The 20,312-nt window shown below is 39.0% G+C and overlaps 1 protein-coding gene across 2 annotated transcripts in view; it reads left to right on the top strand.

The window, feature by feature from the left end:
* Positions 1-20,312, top strand: part of LOC124789370 (structural maintenance of chromosomes protein 1A) — a 168,005-nt gene that overhangs the window by 34,114 nt on the left and 113,579 nt on the right. For both annotated transcript variants that reach the window (XM_047256697.1, XM_047256696.1), the window contains exons 5-6: positions 2,870-3,038; positions 12,646-12,858. In XM_047256697.1, the coding sequence (XP_047112653.1) occupies positions 2,870-3,038; positions 12,646-12,858 (382 nt within the window). The remainder of the gene's footprint in view (positions 1-2,869; positions 3,039-12,645; positions 12,859-20,312) is intronic.

Here is a 20,312-nt window from a genome sequence, read left to right as displayed (position 1 = left end):
CAAGTAAAGTGCAAGCTGCATTTCACATGAATGATATGTTCTAAGTCTCACTTGATTTGTGGTTAGAAGCTTTTCTCTGTCGAGAAAATTCACTGTCGAATTCTGCAGTAAACTGAGGTTAAGGATAGTGGTCTGTAATTTTGCTGGTCCATTCTTTGACCTTTCATATATATATGGGAGTCATCTGTGCTTTCTCCCCAGACACTTGTTACTTTCTGCTGACCAAGGTAGCAACAGTAAATGCAAGCTAAGTAAAGTGCCAATGCCGAAGAGTACTACCCATAAAATGCACAATAAGTAAAAGTTTGACTTTCACACTTCTTGGTGGTATAACATTTTTAATGTCAGCAGTGTAGAACTGGTGCTGTATAAAATTGCTGGCTTTTTTCACCTGGGTCTCCTTTTTCTGGAGACTAGGGGAAATGGTTGGACCTAAAGTCTCTGGTAAGACAAATGGGTACCAGGAAAATACATGCGGGATGCCAGAGCAAGAAAACTGGACAGAATGAAAATTGAAAATGAGTTGTAAATGTAAAGATAATCTGAAAACCTGAGCACTTAAAAGTGACAGAGATGAATGGAATAAATAAAATTTTATTACCTTCTTGTAATATCGGTCTACAGCTACTATGATTTTTTTTTTTTTTTTAATATCATTATTTTGCTTTCAGTTATTAGAATTTTAGTTTACAATTGCTACGATTGCAATTTTGGCATTGCCTAATGCAGTCCTGTATGTCAAAATCTTGTGCTTGAAATTGACGTAATGCTGAAATTATAATAGTAAAATAAAATTATAACAGCTGCAAGCAAGATGATTAAATTCCAAAATTAAATTTTATTTTTCTTCTCTCTCTAACATTTTTCCTGCATTTTCTTACCTCAGATTTTTGATTAATTTATGGTGTTTCCACCCATCCAAGACTTGCTCACCACCTTCTCTGACTCTTCAGATTTCTGTGGGTTTCAAAGCTCATCCTTAACCAATACCTTCCTTCTTTCCGGTAATTCTTCTTTGACCTAGCATTGTGGGTGACTTGCTTTATATCTTTAGTTCAACCAGTATCTTTTAGGTTTTCAGTACTGCTTATAATTGTTAGATAACCTGTAAAATTAAAAATAGTGTATTTAGTATGGAATCATTAATTTTGTTGTTTGAAAATTTGTGATTGTTTACATAAAGGAAAATGTAGATGTGCTTTTGTATTGTTCTGAACATATTGTGAATAGTTATGAGTGGATAAACTAATGAAAGAAAACAATGGCAAATTCCAAATAATATGTATAGTTGTAGAGTTGAACTACAGCAGTTGTAGAGCTGAACTACAGAATTTTCATTAAATTTGAAATTGAGATGAGTACAATTCTTCATGCTCTTTATCTTTCAAGTTAACTGTTTGTTCCACAATTTGAGAGAGAGACGAGAGACTGATAGATCTTTCATGCACTTGTTTTTGTCAGTAGAGCTGCATTGTTAGCAATTTCTTTTTTCCCAAAAACAAAGCAATATCTGATTCTTGAACATTTTCACACACTACTTAGACAAAAGAAATTCAGATTCATATATCTCAGTATAATTAAGCATTGAAATTGGCGATGCTGAAATGAAGTTATGTAAAACATATTTGATAAGTAAATATATTTTATATATTGGCATGGTTGGAAAAAGCCGGTTAATTTTTCTATGTGTGCTGTATACCTCTTACATTAGATAGTAAACTTTGATGACAGTATTTCATAGTACAGTTCTGCAATGGTGTAGTGCTTCTATCCACAAAGTGACCATAATCCAGTTGCACTGCTGAGAAGTTTCTCTAATCTCTTCTTATAGTTTACAGTGTGCATTTCTGTTATGGAGTTGTAGGGTAGTTTTTACCTATCACCAGTCATGAGAATTAAAATTGTTCTCACAGGAAGGGTGGTGAGGTGTAAAACTTTATTATTTGTATCCTCCATGGTGTAAAAGCATAGCAGCAGTTTTTCGTCATGTTCAGTTTTATATCTTTGGGTACTTTCAGGTATCTATTCATATGCCAGAGTTGATACTTTTACTCAGTGGAAGAAGAATTATAGAATTATTGATCAAAGTAACAAAGTGTTATGACAGTATTGGAAATTCCTGGATGGAGCAGTATGTAAAATAAGGAAAGGGCAACCCCACACCTATAAGGGTTTGAAGTGTGGAGCACAGAAACACCTAACAGAAAACAGCATCACACTAGCTTTCGAGCACTAGCTCTTTTTGAAACAGGAGTACACATGTTCACACACACAACCACACTGAAACCCATACATACACTCCCGTGGCCACGGCAAGACAATTGATTATTGTATTGAGCATCAATAATCAGTCTTGCTGTGTGCATGGGAGTGTACATTTGGGTGTCTGAGTGGTCGAGTGTGTGGATTTGTGTAGTTCTCCTAGAAAAAATGATAGTATTTGTAAGCTAGTGTGAATGCTGTTTTTTGATGGATGTTTCTGTGTAGGTGGGTTATTGCCTTTCCATTATTTTATGTATATCAATGCATTATGTTGCAGGCGTCTCCCTATATTGTCGTTATAGTCTAAAGTGGTAGGAATCCTCAAACAAATTTCTGACGGTTCAGTGATTCACTTTCATCCTGTGTAAAATGGTAATAGCTATTTTGTAAGGTAATTGAAGTGTAATGTCAACTTGGACAATTTCATAATCAGAGTTGTATAGCTTCTGTGTCATCCTTTGCTATGTGGATCTTTAGTTGTTGTGAAAATGCTTAAAGTGTTTCCATTAGTCTGGACCAGCCATGTTTTGTGCATTACATTTTTTATTTGTACAATGTGTTCACCTTTGTTTGACAATATAACTGAGACAATACTTTTAAATTGTAGGTCTGGAGCACTTAAGGAAGAATATGAGCGTCTCAGAGCAGAAATGTTAAAGGCAGAAGAGGAAACACAGTTCACATACCAGAAGAAAAGAGGTATTGCTGCAGAGCGTAAAGAGGCCAAACTGGAAAAGGAGGAAGCAGAGAAATATCAACGTCTGAAGGAAGATTTGGTAGGCTTGCTATTGGTTTATGTGTCAGATTTTCACTGTAAGTCGTTTTTATGAAAATAGTTTTCCGTGAAACAAATAAAAAAAAGTCAGGTGGCTCAAACTGATGAATGTCATTTAACCCAATTTCAGCAATTTGTGTGTCAGTATTGTTGCTCACTATTTCAGTTGGCTGCTCATTTGACCTAACAAGGCTGCGAACTGTGTTCCTTACATGCCCACAAAGAAAAAAAATTTGGTTGTAACTAGTAATTGAATCTGGGAACTCCACCATACAAGGGAAACTCCCCATCGCACCCCTCTCAGATTTAGTGGCAAAATGGCCCGATGGATGGCCTGTCAAAAACTGAACACACATCAACCATGAAAACAAGATGATGATGTGCTGAATTGTGAAAAAAGAAAAATAGAGACAACGAATGGTCCAAGCTTAAGATGTGCAGCATCAAGCGAATTACGGAAACCACGGTGTTGTGGTTATGTGGTCATGGTGTTAGACTGCCAAGCAGGAGATCCATTTTCAAATTATATCTCCCCTGTCACAGTCTAACACCATAACCACATAACCATGACGCTGTGCCTAATCGCATGCGGTTGGTGTTGCACATCTTGAGCTGGACCTTTCACTGTTTCTATTTTGCTTCTTTTTTGCATAGTTCAGTACACCTTTTTCCTGTTTCCTTGCTTGATGTGTGTTCAGATTTTGTCGGACTATCCACTGGGCCACTTTACCACTAAATCTGAGGGGAGTGTGAGGGGGAGTTTCCCTTGTTAGTAGCCTTTATGCTAGAGTATGGAGATGGTGGTGCATCTTCTTCACAGTCGATGATGAGGAATCAAAGCTTTTCACTAAATATTTTTGTTGACTTGACTGTGCTCATCCTAAATGTTTGCATTTTGAAGTAACATATCTTAACTGAGCTTAGTATCTATTTGTCATCGAATATGAATTTTTAAATCATATAGCATACACTCTAGCTTTCAGGAGAAACCAGTTCAGGCAACATCAAAACACTGGCAGTTCTACCTACATTTCACTCAGTAATGTACCTGGCGTTAACATTTTCCACACTAAGCCTGTACGCAATTTGTTCTCACTAGGGATGGGTCATTCACGAACTAACGGGTCCAAAGGAACAATTCATCAAAATGAACGGAACAAGTGATGAACGCATTATAAGGAATGGTCTTCCATAGTTCGCTTCGGTCGTGACTTTTTACTTATAGTTCCCGGGAATGGGAAACGGCCAGTCTCGTTCCCCTAATGACACGTCGGCCGGTCTCGTTCCAGCCTAGGTCCCATTCCCGTCGGTCTCAGTTGCGACTTTCTGCTTATAGTTCTCAGGAATGGGAAGCGATTGGTCTAGTTCCCGCAATGGCATGTCGGCCAGTCTCGTTCCAGCGTCTGTCCCGTTCCCATCTGTCGCGGTCTTGCTCGGCCGGACTCCTCCTTCTTCGTGTGGCCACTAGCCACAGTTCCACTGCCGACTGCTCTTAGTGAGTTCAGTGTAGAGTTGTTCGTTTCTTTCGCTGTACACACCCATTCTAGATCTGTTTCAAGCCTTTTTTGAACTCTGAACTTCTGGTTATTTTCATATTCTATTCAGCATCCAAGACTGGTAATTAAAATGTATTTTATAATTACGTAAATTACATAAAATTACGTAGTATGTAATACATACATCTTTTCAGGTAACAAAACAGCATATCAGCTTACTTCACTATTTCGATAAGCAGCAGAAGAAATACTTGTAAAAAGGCAAGATTTTTTGTTATTACACATGCAAAGGAAGTCGGCACAGCACACGCAAGTGACTATTTTCCGTCTTTTTTTTTATGCAAGGTAAAAGAGCATGTTCATTGTTATGGAAGGCACACCGACTTACAACCGTATGAAGTCCGTGTACCATAATCGACTGTCTGGTGTCACATTTTGTAAAGAGAATATAATAATTTCTACAACATTGTTTCAGTGATACAGGGTGGTGCACGAAAAATCTGCCCTGTGTACTAGACTGCACATTGTGGCCTACCAATCGTCATCTATTGTTTCTAAGTTGTTGTTTGCATTAGCTTATTTGTTATTTCTTCACTGCCTAATTATTACATGTTTATCTATTCTGCTCGTAGCGGTCAACAAATCCTGCATAATTGGCGAGCAGTCTGGACTCGGGGCCATTTTTTTGTGTGCCACCTTATATTGTTTCACTGCGATCAGCCACGTAACGCTACAGGTGACTAACCGAGAGGTTTTGCAGAATCACAAAAATTACAAGTGTGTAAAGGTTCTGTTATAAATAAAAACTCTGTACTCCAGGGTGGAGGCAAGTGCCCCTTCTTGGCGCCTTCCACTTCAATCACCTATGCTACTAATTTTCAGTTTTTCATAAGAACCGTATACCAAGCACAAATGAACGGTGAATTAGTAAAAATGAACGGTTCCCAAAAAAGAGCGATCACCAGTGAACTAGTTCCCAAGGACGAACGAGTTTGCCCATCTCTAGTTCTCGCAAACACAACTCTTTGGATGGAGCCCGTATGCCATACGTTGCTTTGTTTCCTTCACATTTGTAATGCGAAAATGTAATGCAAAAATGTACACTGTACATTTTGTCAATTGAACTGGTGGCAAGAGCAGTTCATTTACTTTCTAACAGAGGTCACTATGAGTCTGCAGCTTGAGCATAGGCAACACACCATCAGTTTTCACGAGCACAGTCACATAACTTCCGACTCAGGTTTAATGCACTTTGCGTCTTTGTTTTGTGTAAGGATCATGTATGTTTCTGATGGTTCTCCCAGGTCAGAGGAGGAAAAAACTGATGTGGTTATTGGTCATGAACCTTCAGACATATTTTCTGAAACTTTCAACAGTTCAGGTATGGATTTATAATACTGAAAGATATCGTTTCAAAATAATATGCATGGTACTATAAAAGGAAATAGTGACTCAAATTATTTTGATATTTTTATAGTGGTTGATATGTTGACAACCAGCCCGATTTGCCAGTCTTCAATAGTGCTATTGTAGTGAATTTGAATGCTTGTCAGTATTTTTCGACAGTGAGATGATATAAAAAACAATAAAAGTTGGAACAAACAGATATGAGGGACTAAAAATTTATGAGATGAATAAGTAGTAGTCTCTGAAAAGGAAGTCTGTGTGGCAATGGTGGTCAGTAGTTCTTCTCTTATTACTTTGCAAATGAGTGTAGTGAAGTTGCCAAAAAGAGTGACTATTGGTCAAAGGATGCATTTATAAATACCTCACAGCTGAGCAAGGTAATGAGTAGGACAGATTTACTTCAGTTTTGTTTATGTTGCATGTGAATGACAAAATGAAATTCTTAAAACGAGATCAGGCTGGACGTGGTCCACTGCGCAAAATTAGACCCTTCTTCAATTTTTTCGACACAAAGTGTAAGAATAAGCTCAACCCACACATGAACCTCGCAATTGATGAAGGAATATGCCTCTTCAGAGGCAGAATAGGAATCAGAGCATACATGAAAAGCAAACCAAATAAATATGGAATCAAATTTTATTTACTGTGTGACTCAACAACAGGTTATGCTTTGAATTGCGATATTTACAGTGTGTATATGCCCTGGAACAACCAGGAAATCCAAGAAGAACCTGGAAATTTTTTCGTCCGGGAGAAAACAGATAAAATCCTGGAAATTTTTCACTGTCTTAATTTTGAGTTAAATTTTTGTAATTTTGACTGGTAACAACTGATACTCTAACAAAGACCTTTACATAAGCCCACTGTTGTTGTTGTTGTCTTCAGTCCTGAGACTGGTTTGATGCAGCTCTCCATGCTACTCTATCCTGTGCAAGCTTCTTCATCTCCCAGTACCTACTGTAGCCTACATCCTTTTGAATCTGCTTAGTGTATTCATCCCTTGGTCTCCCTCTACGATTTGTACCCTCCACGCTGCCCTCCAATACTAAATTGCTGATCCCTCGATGTCTCAGAACATGTTCTACCAACCGATCCCTTCTTCTTTCTAGTCAAGTTGTGCCACAAGCTCCTCTTCTCCCCAATTCTATTCAATACCTCCTCATTAGTTATGTGATCTTCCCATCTAATCTTCAGCATTCTTCTGTAGCACCACATTTCGAAAGCTACTATTCTCTTCTTGTCTAAACTATTTATCATCCACGTTTCACTTCCATACATGGCTACACTCCATACAAATACTTTCAGAAACGACTTCCTGACATTTAAATCTATACTCGATGTTAACAAATCTTTCTTCTTTAGAAGTGCTTTCCCTGCCATTGCCAGTCTACATTTTATATCTTCTCTACTTCGATCATCATCAGTTATTTTGCTTCCCAAATAGCAAAACTCCTTTACTACTTTAAGCCTCTCATTTCCAAATCTAATTCCCTCAGCATCACCCGACTTGATTCGACTACATTCCATTATCCTCATTTTGCTTTTGTTGATGTTCATCTTATACCCTCGTTTCAAGACACTGTCCATTCCGTTCAATTGCTCTTCCAAGTCCTTTGCTGTCTGTGTCAGAATTACAAAGTCATCGGCGAACCTCGAAGTTCTTATTTCTTCTCCATGGATTTTAATACCTACTCCGAACTTTTCTTTTGTTTCCTTTACTGCTTGCTCGATATACAGATTGAATGACATTGGGGAGAGGCTACAACCCTGTCTCACTCCCTTCCCAACCACTGCTTCCCTTTCATGCCCCTCGACTCTTATAACTGCCATCTGGTTTCTGTACAAATTGTAAATAGCCTTTCGCTCCCTGTATTTTACCCCTGCCACCTTTAGAATTTGAAAGAGAGTATTCCAATCAACATTGTCAAAAGCTTTCTCTAAGTCTACAAATGCTAGATACGTAGGTTTGCCTTTCCTTAATCTTTCTTCTAAGATAAGTCGTAGGGTCAGTATTGCCTCACGTGTTCCAACATTTCTACGGAATCCAAACTGATCTTCCCTGAGGTCGGCTTCTATCAGTTTTCCATTGGTCTGAAACCCACTACTGTAGAATAATACTGCGGCATTAAAACATATACAAGAGAGAAGCGCCAATGTTAGAATTTCAACAAACCACAGTTTGCCGACAGCAAAATGTGTCAAAGGCTTCAGGATGAAGACTATGCAATACTTCATAAGAACTGCTTTTGGTGAGTGTGATGTTAAAAAAGTTTACATTTCTAGCAGGTCGTGGGAAAATATTCTAAATGATTGTTTGAGAATCGTTACTTTCAAAGTAAATTTCCTTTTACACAAGACGAATTATGTTATGTCTGGAAATGTGTGATGAATTTCTTAAATCACAGAGTGACTGTCTCTCATTCGAAGCTTAAGACTTTGAGGACCAGCCGCTTAGAAGAATTTTGGGCCCAGAAGACAAGAAATTTGTCATAATTTAGAATTTTACTGGTATGTTTGTGTTTGATATATCTTAAAGGATAACTCTAACAAAATAAGCGGACAATATTGTATGTGAAAGCTTAGCTTTTCTTGTAGCTATATTACGTGTATATTAATTTAAACCATAAACTTTTCCTATTTGTGAATCCATTCTACTTGACAGTGATGTAGCTACTGCCTGACAATTCTGAATATCTGCTTTCATTTGCTGGCGAGATAACATGACATGAGCTGTGATTGGCAGACAAAAGGATATTGAAAACAGGATTTCGGTGCTTCGAAAACTAATTTGCTGTGTTTGGTGGAATCCGTATTTATACTTATGTAATACAAAACTATGTAGCGTACGTGTTGCTGCACATCCAAGACCTTTCAGAACAAGTTGTTGATATATATATATATTTGCTGTGTTTATTTTCCTAAAGTGCATGGAAGTGGCATTATAAAACCTTTACCATTCAAGGAATTGATAAGTTTTACAGCTCCGATGGATATTTTCACCCAGAAAAATGTGTGTTTTCACCTGGGGAAGAAGTGCAGTTTTATCCAGGAATTCTTTTTCTTTGTCCGCATATACACCCTGTATTTACACAGGTAAAGCAAACAATATAGATAACTCTGTCTTGTCAGTAATTGTGATCTTGTGTGGAGATTATTTTGGCAAAGCACATTGCATTTGCATAGATAGGTTCTACACAAGCCCTTACGTGTTGGACTATCTGTGGCAGAATAAACCTTGGAAGTAGGCACTGTAATGAAAAACAGGAAGGGGGAAGTGATGTTTTGGAGGAAGGAGTATTTACTTGCAGTAAAATGGAAATCAACCCGTGATGTGTACTGTCTTTCAACCAAACATCAAGCAGCTTCAGCTTTTACTAGTACCAGTAATGAAGGAGGACAAGTAGAGAGACATAAACCAGCTGTTGTAATAGACTATAACAAGGGTAAACCTTGAGTAGACAGGGTTGACCAGTTATCAAGCTATTGTCCTTACTCTCGGGAGACACTGAATCGGTGGAAAAGATTTTCTTTCACTTATTTCTTTTAGCAGTAGTGAATAGTTGGATTGTGTACAAACAAAAAGACAACATCTCTGGTGTGCTTCATGAAGGTCTTACATAAGCAGGTAGCTTATGGCATGTCGGCCAGTCTCGTTCCAGCCTCTGTCCCGTTCCCATCTGTCTCGGTCTTGCTCGGCCGGACTCCTCCTTCTTCGTGTGGCCGCTCATCGCAGTTCCACTGCCGACTGCTCTTAGTGAGTTCAGTGTAGAGTTGTTCGTTTCTTTCGCTGTGCACACCCATTCTAGATCTGCTTCAAGCCTTTTTTGGACTCTGAACTCTAGCTTGGTGGTGTGGAAGGGCTTCAGGATTCACAAAGTGGACCATCACCAAGTTTGGCCATAGTGTTTGGGTGACACTTCCCAGAAAAGATCCCAGTTACATCATGTAAACAAAACACAGCAAGGTGCTGTAAAGTGTGTGCAGATAAAGGGAAAAAAGAAACTGGGGGAAAAAGTAAGAAAACAAACACAATGGTGTGGTAAGCAGTGTAGTGTGGGTCTCTGCATACCTGACTGTTTCAAAGAGTACCATACCCGAATAAATTATGTTGATAAAAAAACAATACTGCACTTCGTATTGAATTTTTTTGTATATACACACACTTTTTTTCAATAAATGTGTTCTTTTGTAGGTGCTTATTTCTGTCAAATATTTAAAAATAATGTTTTTTTAGAAGTTTTTTCTTTTTTTAAAAAAAAATCATTCAACTTTAGAAATTACTAGAAAAACATCATTTACGTTCAGAAAAAATTGCATAAGAGCATTAGAAAGAAGAATCAAACTTTAATGTAAATGGTTTACTATCTTTATATTTTCTTCGTGATTTTGAAAAGTGTCAGTCTGCAGCGACAAAAAAATGTCTAATCAGTGTGGAAAGTGTTAACCCTTTGACAGACATGTATGAGTTAACTCGTCATGCATCGCCACTCCCCAGGTGCTCAGCACATGTTTAAGTGTGGCCTCTGGGTTTTCCTTACACATTATTGACATGTTTATGTGTCCCATTCCGCCAATCCTTTCACTGCTGCGCACAAGTTACTTTACTTACACATCTCCGTAAATAAAATGTTTTTAATGCTTTTCATATAACACATGCCACTTTGCATGCTATCGTTTGCAAGAAAACCTCATTTTGATATCTTGAATCATTTACAAAATGTGACAATTGTTTTGACTACATGATTCCCAATGTATGGGGCAACTGGCCACTTGATACAAAATCCAATATCTCGAGAATGAAATAAGATAACTTTGTGCTCTCTCTCTCTCTCCCTCTCTCTCTCTCTCTCTCTCTCTCTCTCTCTCTCTCTCTCTCTCTCTCTCTCTCTCTCTTTTAATTGATACCTTATTGACATTTCATACACAGTAAGGTATGAGCCAACGCAAAGTGTGCACATTGTGTTTTTACCTCTGGAAAACACTTTAAGATTTCATGCAGTGCGTTACTGAATTTGATGCAGCAAATTAAGTGTAAATAATAACAAAAATTAATTCATTCTTTTATCAAGCGAAGGTATCAGACTGTAAGATGTGCAAAAATCAATTTTGTTCACTAAATAGTTTTCTTAAAATCGAATGATAAGCATTTCACAGCGGCCAGAATGCCATCTTTCAGCACAGGTAGCAGCATTAGACAAGCAGAATATTGACAACAGAGCTGTGCTCAATGTGGAATGCAGAGAGCACACCCATAGCAGTCTAAAGGTTGAAGCTACTAGACATTCCAAGGAGTCTTCCTAAAAGGAATTTAGAAGATGAATGACTAAATTTGCCCATCTGTGTTAAATTTCTTGTTGCCACCAGCGTAGTCACGTTCAGTATGAAGTATTTGAAATAGATAAGTACCCAATTGAAAATTGTGCAGTCTGTGCTCAATGTGGAATGCAGAGAGCACACCCATAGCAGTCTAAAGGTTGAAGCTACTAGACATTCCAAGGAGTCTTCCTAAAAGGAATTTAGAAGATGAATGACTAAATTTGCCCATCTGTGTTAAATTTCTTGTTGCCACCAGCGTAGTCACGTTCAGTATGAAGTATTTGAAATAGATAAGTACCCAATTGAAAATTGTGCAGTCTGTTGTGTTGTAAAAAAATATTAAATTAAATTAAATAATTTACATGTACATATGAGAAACATTTAAAAGGATAATACAATTGCATTATTAAAAATATTCTGTGCTTGTACAAATTTTTAGGCTATCAGCCTCCTTCTGTTATATTTAAATTGTAGATTCAGGCAGCGGACTCAAAGTACACCAGTGTGTGTCGTATTTAAGAAAATCCTTCTTTCTTGGTTTATCTTCACTTCAATAAGAAATACTTAATACTGGTATCAAATTTTTTTCTTATTTGGAAACATGTATTATCCAAACCCTTGCAGCCCGTCATCCTCCGAATGGCACTTCTTAACAGAACTTCTATGTAGAAGAGAGTGAGAAACAAAATCGTGTATAATGAGAAATGAATGGTTTTTTCCTCTCTCCCACGCCTTGCCGCGCATTCATAATTAATGTCTTTGCCAACGCTTATGGTCGATTGGTGTTTCATTTTTTTGTTTTTAATAAATTTTAACTTTATGATATTCTGGGGGTCTTTTATCATGTACCTACACACTGTTCATTTTAAGCCTCACCACATAGCGGAGATGTTGAGACGCAGATAGGTGCAACAAAAACACATGATCACTGTCCCTGGTCAGTGATCGTGTGTGTGTGTGTGTGTGTGTGTGTGTGTGTGTGTCTAATTTGGGAGACCTATTTGTTTGACAGTCTTTCTGTTGTGTGCATGCACGCATGTATGTGTGCATGCAGCGGGATGCATGCACGTGCAGTTTATAAGCCATTTTTAATCTTTGACTGCAGGAACAATTTAGTACTTGTCACTTCTGTATGTCAATCCCAAGCATAAAATGTGTTCCCAATTTTTCTTGTTGGCAACATTACATGAGTAGTTTGAAATTCAACCCCATTGCTCCAACAACTCATGATTACTTGTGTGTGAATGGAACTTCATCTTCCTACAGTCTCCCTTTGAAAGAACAAGGAACAAATGTGATGATAATACTTGTGTAGCTGAAATTAGAGGCATTTACTGCACCTTTCTAGAGATAGTTACAATATTAAAAATGTATCTTTGTTTCTTCTAGCATGACAAGCAAGTAGAACTGCAATTGTTTCGCCTGTATCACAATGAAAAAGATATTGAGCAGCTGGAGCAAGAGCTAGGTCGAAAGCAACACGATGTGAAGAAAGTGGAAAAACGAAAACAAAAGGCAGAGGAAGAGCTTAAAGAAAAAAAGAAGGAATGTGGTAAAATATCTCGGGAGCTAGCCAAGGTCGAGCAGAACATAAGAGAAATGGTAAGTTTTCAGTCTTTTATGTTGATGATTTTAGTTCATAGTCAGTTGCAGTTTTCTAGTTGCACTTCCTCAGTTTTTCATCATGTTGTAATATTTAACAACACTTCATGTGAGATTTTTGTTTTGACTGTATGCTGTAAGAATGCTTTGTATTTACAGATTTGTTTTGTATAGTTCCAGAATTGAGACAGTTGACTTGGGGTAGACTGCTACTCCAGGTTATATCTACTGGGAAACATCACATAAGAAATAGAAACCAGAGTAAATGAATATGCATTAAAATAAAATTAGATTGTAGCAGATTAAGTAATTTATAAACAATGACTCATCATAACCAGAATCTTACATCCAAATCTGAAACCAGGGTCATCAGTGATGTACAATGCTTATCACTGGGAGCATGTTTATCATGAACACCACTGTACAGCCAAATCAGAACAGAACAGAAACTACTCCTGAATGGAGAATGGTGCTGTTTATACAAACATCACAAACATGAGAAATTTTGAGAACCTACCAGAAATGATAAATACCAAATGACAAATAACTGCTGGTGGTTGGGTTTGAAATGGTGACCCACTTCATGCCAGCCACTGATTCTAACTGCTACACCAGACTGAAAGGTGCACAGCTAGTGGCATTTCTCCCTCTCTTGGCAAACCCACTGTTTCAGAACTTTTCAGTGGATCTAATTCTTGTTGGTGGTCCTCTGTATGACAGTGCTGCCAGATCCCCATCTTCTGGTCATGTTGTCATATCTCCTTCACTGTGATGAGCATCGAAGGTGGCCCCTCACAACGAAGTTTTCCGATCACCGAGTAGGTCTTCAGTTTCATTTAACAAGAAGCCCCATTAGTGAATTGTGCATCAGGACTGTAGTACAGGTTCATAAGGACCAGGATGACATCTGCACTTTTTTCTTTGTGTTGAAGGATCATAATCCTAATGAGGCAAGCAACAAAGCATACAATATGGCCTCAAGTAGAGCTTTAGTAACTTTTCCAATAATCCCACTTTTTGCACGGGCATAAAAACCATACCAGGTCTCCCTGGCTGTATCTCACAGACTGATACTAGGCATTATAGCGTTCTGTCATTCTTCTGGACATCCAAGGTCTGTATGCAAACTAGCTTACTTGCTTCTTTGATCCTGGTGATGAGGTGTTTCTTGCAGTCATCCTGAGTTTTGTGTGTTTGAGAGAAGAGCAGTGCATCCATTGTGTTTTCAGCCTTGCAACCATGGAGTAGAAAGAGCAGTATGGAGACAGTAGTGTCTTGCTTCACAGTATTGCATAAAAATGTCATGACTTGCAGCATTGTATCCCAATTTCTCTGTTTGACATCAGTGTACATAGAGAGCATATCTGCCAGTGTCTTATTAAAGCATTCTGTGACATCATTCATCTGTGGATGGTAGGCAATTGTCATCTTTTGGGCAATGTTGCAACATGAAATTACTTTGATATTAGTCTCTAATGGAAGACCTTTCCACGATCAAAGAACATCATACAGTGTTTTGTTCTTCAAAATGATGTCCTCTACATGGATCCTTGCAATTTCCAGAGCATTAGTAACTAGTACAGCTTTGATTGTAAGATAGTGGATTAGATTTTCAGTGCAGTCTGTTATCCAATTACACATTGATTCCCACATGTTGACTTGGGTAGACATGTAATGTTTTTTCGTGATTTTTGCAGTCATTGGTACTCAGTGCAGAAATGCCGTGTCCCATCCTTCTTCTTCTTCTTCTTCTTCTTCTTCTTTTTCACAAAAACCACACAAAAGGATCAAGGGCATTCTTTGAAGGTTCAATGATGTCATATTCAGCATTTATTCCACTTCCTCCTGGATTATCCGTCATTCAAGTGGCAATACACTGTACGAGTGTTGACTAATTGGTGAATGATTCCCTATGTTGATACAGTGTTTAAACATGGGCAGCATGGCCTGTCTTTTCTCCACACCAGATTTGAAAGCATTCAAAAAGTGATGTCCAACAGATAACACTCACTGACAGTGTTCCTCTGTCAGGCAAGATCTTATTGGTAGTTCAATAGTAGCTTCCTGCATTGTGCCGTCTGTAGTGGTAGCAGCCTGATTCTTTGGCAATGGCTCTGAGTGGCCCATCTGGACTGGTTCAGCTGTCGCTATGCACATAGCTTTAGAGATGAGTTGTGGCTGCTTGTGACAAATAGTGATGGAAAGTCCTCCTTTATCACTTACAATGTGTATGATTGTCACTGGCATCTAGATTTGTTTTGTGATGCCGAGTAGCTTTTTGCAGTCAACAAAATCTTCACAGTTGGAGTATCTAGATTGACAACAGAAACTCGTCTCCTCTATGAGTGTGGAATAACAATGTCTTTACTGGCAAGCAATCTTTGTTACGTGTGGTTTGTTGAATAGCTCTGTCAGTTTGGAGCTCTGATCTTCCTCAGTCTGTGGATGCTTGTGATGGCTGCAGGAAGTCCTTTTGAGAATAACAGTGTGATGACATTCTGATGAAACAACAAATTCGGAAGGCTGTGTTCTGTCATTGATAGTTATTCTTGCAATACATGTGCCTGTCAGCTGGTTGGTGTTTCCCATACGTGACTTTCAGCACAGTCTCCTTCATATCACAGAAGATAGTCTTCTCTAGCTGCTAAAGCGTTCAACATTAAAGAAAAGGTAAGCCCTAAGTTGACTAGCATCCAGACATGTTAGCCTTCGATGTTGAATCGATGAAATTTCCTCATAATTATATTGGTGATTGTTGTCCATGGAGGATTGTCATCCATGGCAGCCTCACCTCCATTGATGGTTCCTGAATTTGACAACAGTGCAAGTGGCTGGTACCTCTATATCATGACAGGGAATAGAAAATGTCTTTTATACTTTGTGGAGGAGTTGGTTCTACCTGTGTTGGTCAGATGCTGTGTTGTCATTTGATGTATGTGGCACAAGTCTGAGCTGACAGAGTCCATTCTTCCTTACACATTCGACTGGTGGTCAAGATTGGTGCTCAAGTTAGACACACATCTTCAACTTTCTTCACTGCTTCCTGACATATGGGGTCAACATTCATGGCTGCTTTCTCTTGCTTAGTTGATCCAACATTTCAAGCTGCCATAAAATACTGTATCTCCTCTCTTACAACCTGATGTATGAGAGAGGTGATGTCATGATGATCTTCCACAACTGCCATGGGGACCACGTTCATGAGTCAAACATATGTATTTCATTCGACTCTTTTTTTTTTTTTTTGTCGCATTTCCTTGATGCACTGACACTTTTTGATGAATTTCTCAGTTGTTGTAACAGCCTTTGCCAGAAGAGCTTGGTACATGTCTTGTGTGATTCCTCTCATCAAGTTTGAGAGTTTTTCAGCTTCTCTCATATTCAAATTCACAATGTGGCACAGAGCCCAAACATTCTGTATGTAGGACTGTGTCATTTCCCCATGACACTGGTCCCTGTTCTTCAGTTGTTCTTCTATCATAGGGCTTGCTGTTGATTGTCACTAGATGTTTTCTTCAGTTTGGTCTGGAATTTGTCCCAGGTAATTTCTTCTCTCCTTTGTTCTCAAACCATTGTGCCATCAAGTAAAATCATCCATTTGCCAACCACATCATATCTCTTGTTTGTGGTGACCCAGTCAAATCCTTTCAGCTATTTCATTGGGTTCTGACCAGCTTATCTGGGAAACACTGATGGATACCTATGTACACCTAACTTATTGCTGTTTTGGAATCCATTAGTCTTCTGAATATTCAGATCGTGGAAATGATTTACTGCTTTTATACTGGTTTCTGTCCACGTAGGCGACAGATTTTACATTGTCTGAGTGGAGTCACCATGATTTAGATTAATTGAAGTACTCGGTGCCTCCACCAAGCAATGTCATGCCGCATTCACAATCAAATCAAAGTCCGAAAGCAGGGTCATCAGTGAGGTACAACACATAGCAGTGAAAATGCATTAATTGCGAACACTGCAGTACAGCCAGAACAAAACTGAACTGACTACTGTGTGGAGAGGGCTGCTATTTATACAGACTTTGAATATTCCAGAATATGCAGACATGACAAACATAAGAAATTTTGAGGACATTCCAGAAATGATGATTAATAAGTAATTGCTTGTGGTCTGGTTTGAACTGTTGACTTGCAGCCTGCCATTCAGCAATGCTACCCACTGCACCACACTGCTTGGTGTACAGCTTGTTCCAATAATATTGAAGACAGATCTCTTGCAGTTTTATTTGTCAGCTAAGATTACTCAAGCATTCAGTGAAGCAATAATTATCTATTCTACTATATAAAGATAAGTCGTCGTTCAATGTTGTTAACAATAATCTCAAAGAATTCGTGATTTATTTACTTCAAATTTTTATACAATACTCAGATAAATGTTCAGTCAGAAATAGGCTACATATGTTTTAAAAATACAGGGTGAAGAAAAATTTGTGCACTCGGACTTTGCATCGTAATTCCTCACATACTTGCAATACAAAAACATCTCACACAAAATTTCATCCTGCGCATATTTCGGGCAGTAAAGGTTGGCAGTCTGGCAACACTGTGATCATGTGTACAGTAACAACCCCTTTCAGGTGGTAGTGGTCCAGTTGGTGCGATGGATAGCGTTTTGGGTTAGCACACAGGAAGCTGAGGGTTCGATTCTGGATTGAGGCTTATTTGTTTTTATTTGCTAGAAGTAGTCTGCTAGGTATGCTATCTAGTCTAGTGTCTTAATCTTCATACAGATGACTACAGGGAGTCTCCTACAAAACAGTAGTTACATACTACGAACACAGAAATGGAAGTACAATCGTTTTCGTTGGTCAGCTTTTAAAGAAACTTTTAGTGTGTCATGGATATGAACTGTTTTGCATCACTGCATCTACTACGATCCAACTTGTTTTGTGTGTACCCTCCCTCAGTGGTCCCATGGATTAATACCAACTGTTATTCTTGCCACATTCAGGCCCATTACACTAAGTTAGGGTCTTACATCACCAGTTGGGCTAGCAACATGCTTTGCAAATGATTTTGATGGAACCATTGGGGGAGAGTACACAAAAATAGATTTGGAATCTAGTAGATGCAGTGCCGCAAAACAATTCGCATCCATAATGTGCCAAAGGTGTCTTTAAAAGCTGACTAGTAAAAACGATTGTACTTCCATTTCTGTATACATGGTACATAACTGCAAATGTTGTGTAGAAGACCCCCTGTAATCACTGTATGACAATTAAGACGCTAGCTACCATACCATGTGGACTAGTTTTAGTAAATAAAAACAAATAATTCTCAACCCAGAATGAAACCCTCACCCTCTTGCATGCTAACTGAAAACACTATCCACACATACTGTATAAAGGGAAAACATTGTCAGCAAAAATCTTGAAAAGTTCTTGACTGATGTACTTTAATTTTTTATGTGATACTCTAATAACCATTTGCATGGACATAGGATACATTTCTTTTTTAATGTAGGCACTATATTTTTTAATATAGGTGCTGTATAAATTGATTATAAAATCCGTACTACTATACAAAGACAATTCATTGTTTACTGTTGTTACCAAAAATCTCTAAAAGTTCTTGACTGATTTACTTCAGATTTTTACATGAGAGACTAATAAATGTTTGGATGAATATGGGCTATGTATTTTTTAATGTATGTGTTAACGGATTAACTTATTATTTTTGTAGGATATGCTAATGAATGTTCAGACAGACATAGGGTACATATTTTTCAGGTGTGTGTGTGTGTGTGTGTGTGTGTGTGTGTGTGTGTGTGTGTGTGTGTGTGTGTGTGTAAAAAGAGGAAATGTTAGCAAAAATCTTGAAAAGTTCCTGATTGATGTACTTCAGATTTTTAGGTGATACTCTTTAGGATACATATACAATATGGAAAAGTTGTCAGCAAAAATCGTGAAATTTCTTGACCTACTTATTTTAGGTTTTTTCATGATAGTCTAATAAACATTCAGAGAGCTGTATATTATTTTTAAACAACAGTGTACAAGTTTTCTGTGAAAACAAAAATGCTGTGCTATTAGACATATTATTTCTCCCATATATATTCCTTCTCTTTATATAGAATTGCAAACAGAAATTGTATACACAACTATGTACATGTTTGTTTTCTTCTTCGCATTCTGTTTTAATAGAAAACAGGAAAGTTGTACTTATGGCATATTGGCACTTATGATTAGAATACTACTACAGAATCTGAATCCCCCCCAGGGGATCCACAACTCTTTTGTGGATACGTGTGTAGCGAGCACGGGACCCCGAGCTAATGTGGCCTTCCTTCTTTTCCGGGCTGCATACCCCCCCTTTCCGTATCCTTCCCCATCCCCCATCTTCGCCCCCCCCCCCCCCTCACCTCTGGCTCTTTCCTTCCCTTTCTCCCCCTCTGGGAGTATGGTTTGTGCCTACGTCCGGAGACGGACGCTTGTAAATGTACCGCACTCTTCGCCTTCCTTGCTTGTTTGAGACCTCTCTTCTTTCCTTTCCCTGTCTCTTTCTTCCTCCCTGTGCGTGTCTGAAGGCTGACCCACGCACTTCCATGCGTAGCCGGTGACGGGGTAACGCGTAATTCTCCACCCCGGGTAGACAGGTAGGACACGTACGTACCCCCTGGTAATGGCCAGGCCCAGGGAGGGGTGATTACCCGAGCTGATACCTTCCGAAAGTGCCGATTGGTCCCTCCGTCCGTTTGTCGGGAGGTGTGACCTGAGGTGTGAACAATCACCTAAGGCGGGTGTGCCCTCGGTGAGGGCCCCCACAAGGAAGGAGCGCGCCATCGGAGACGCCGGTAATCATGGGGGATTCTTCCGCAATGGTTTCCTCACCTTCCACTATGTCTGCTCACAAACGTAAGTTCACTGAGTCTCAGCCACAGACGGTTCTTCCATCGTTGCCACAGTTCCTTGTTGTTTCTCGGTCTGACGAAGGTCACGACTTTTCCACGGTCAACCCTTTCATTATTCAGAAAGGTGTCGACGCAATTGCGGGTCCTGTAAAGTCTTGTTCCAGATTACGGAATGGCACCCTGTTGTTGGAAACACACAGTGCCCTCCAGGCTCAAAAATTGCTGCGTACTTCTCTGCTCCACACCTTCCCTGTCCGGGTGGAACCGCACCGTACCTTAAATTCCTCGCGTGGAGTCGTTTATACACGCTCCCTCGATGGATTGTCTGACGAAGAAATTCAGCACTACCTGTCTGACCAGGGCGTCACAGCTGTTCATCGGGCTATGAAAAGGGTTGACTCGAACATCATTCCAACCCGCACTGTCTTCTTGACATTTGACAAAGTTCAACTCCCATCAAAAATCAAAGCAGGCTATGAGATAATTTCCGTTCGCCCTTATGTCCCAAACCCTACGCGTTGCTATCGATGTCAGCGGTTCAATCACACCAGCCAGTCCTGCTCCAATCCGGCCAAATGTGTTACGTG

The sequence above is a fragment of the Schistocerca piceifrons genome, chromosome 3 (assembly GCF_021461385.2).
Source record: "Schistocerca piceifrons isolate TAMUIC-IGC-003096 chromosome 3, iqSchPice1.1, whole genome shotgun sequence".
Lineage (NCBI taxonomy): Eukaryota > Metazoa > Arthropoda > Insecta > Orthoptera > Acrididae > Schistocerca > Schistocerca piceifrons.
Note: the sequence above shows the minus strand (reverse complement) of the source record. Positions and strands in the feature narration are given on the sequence as shown.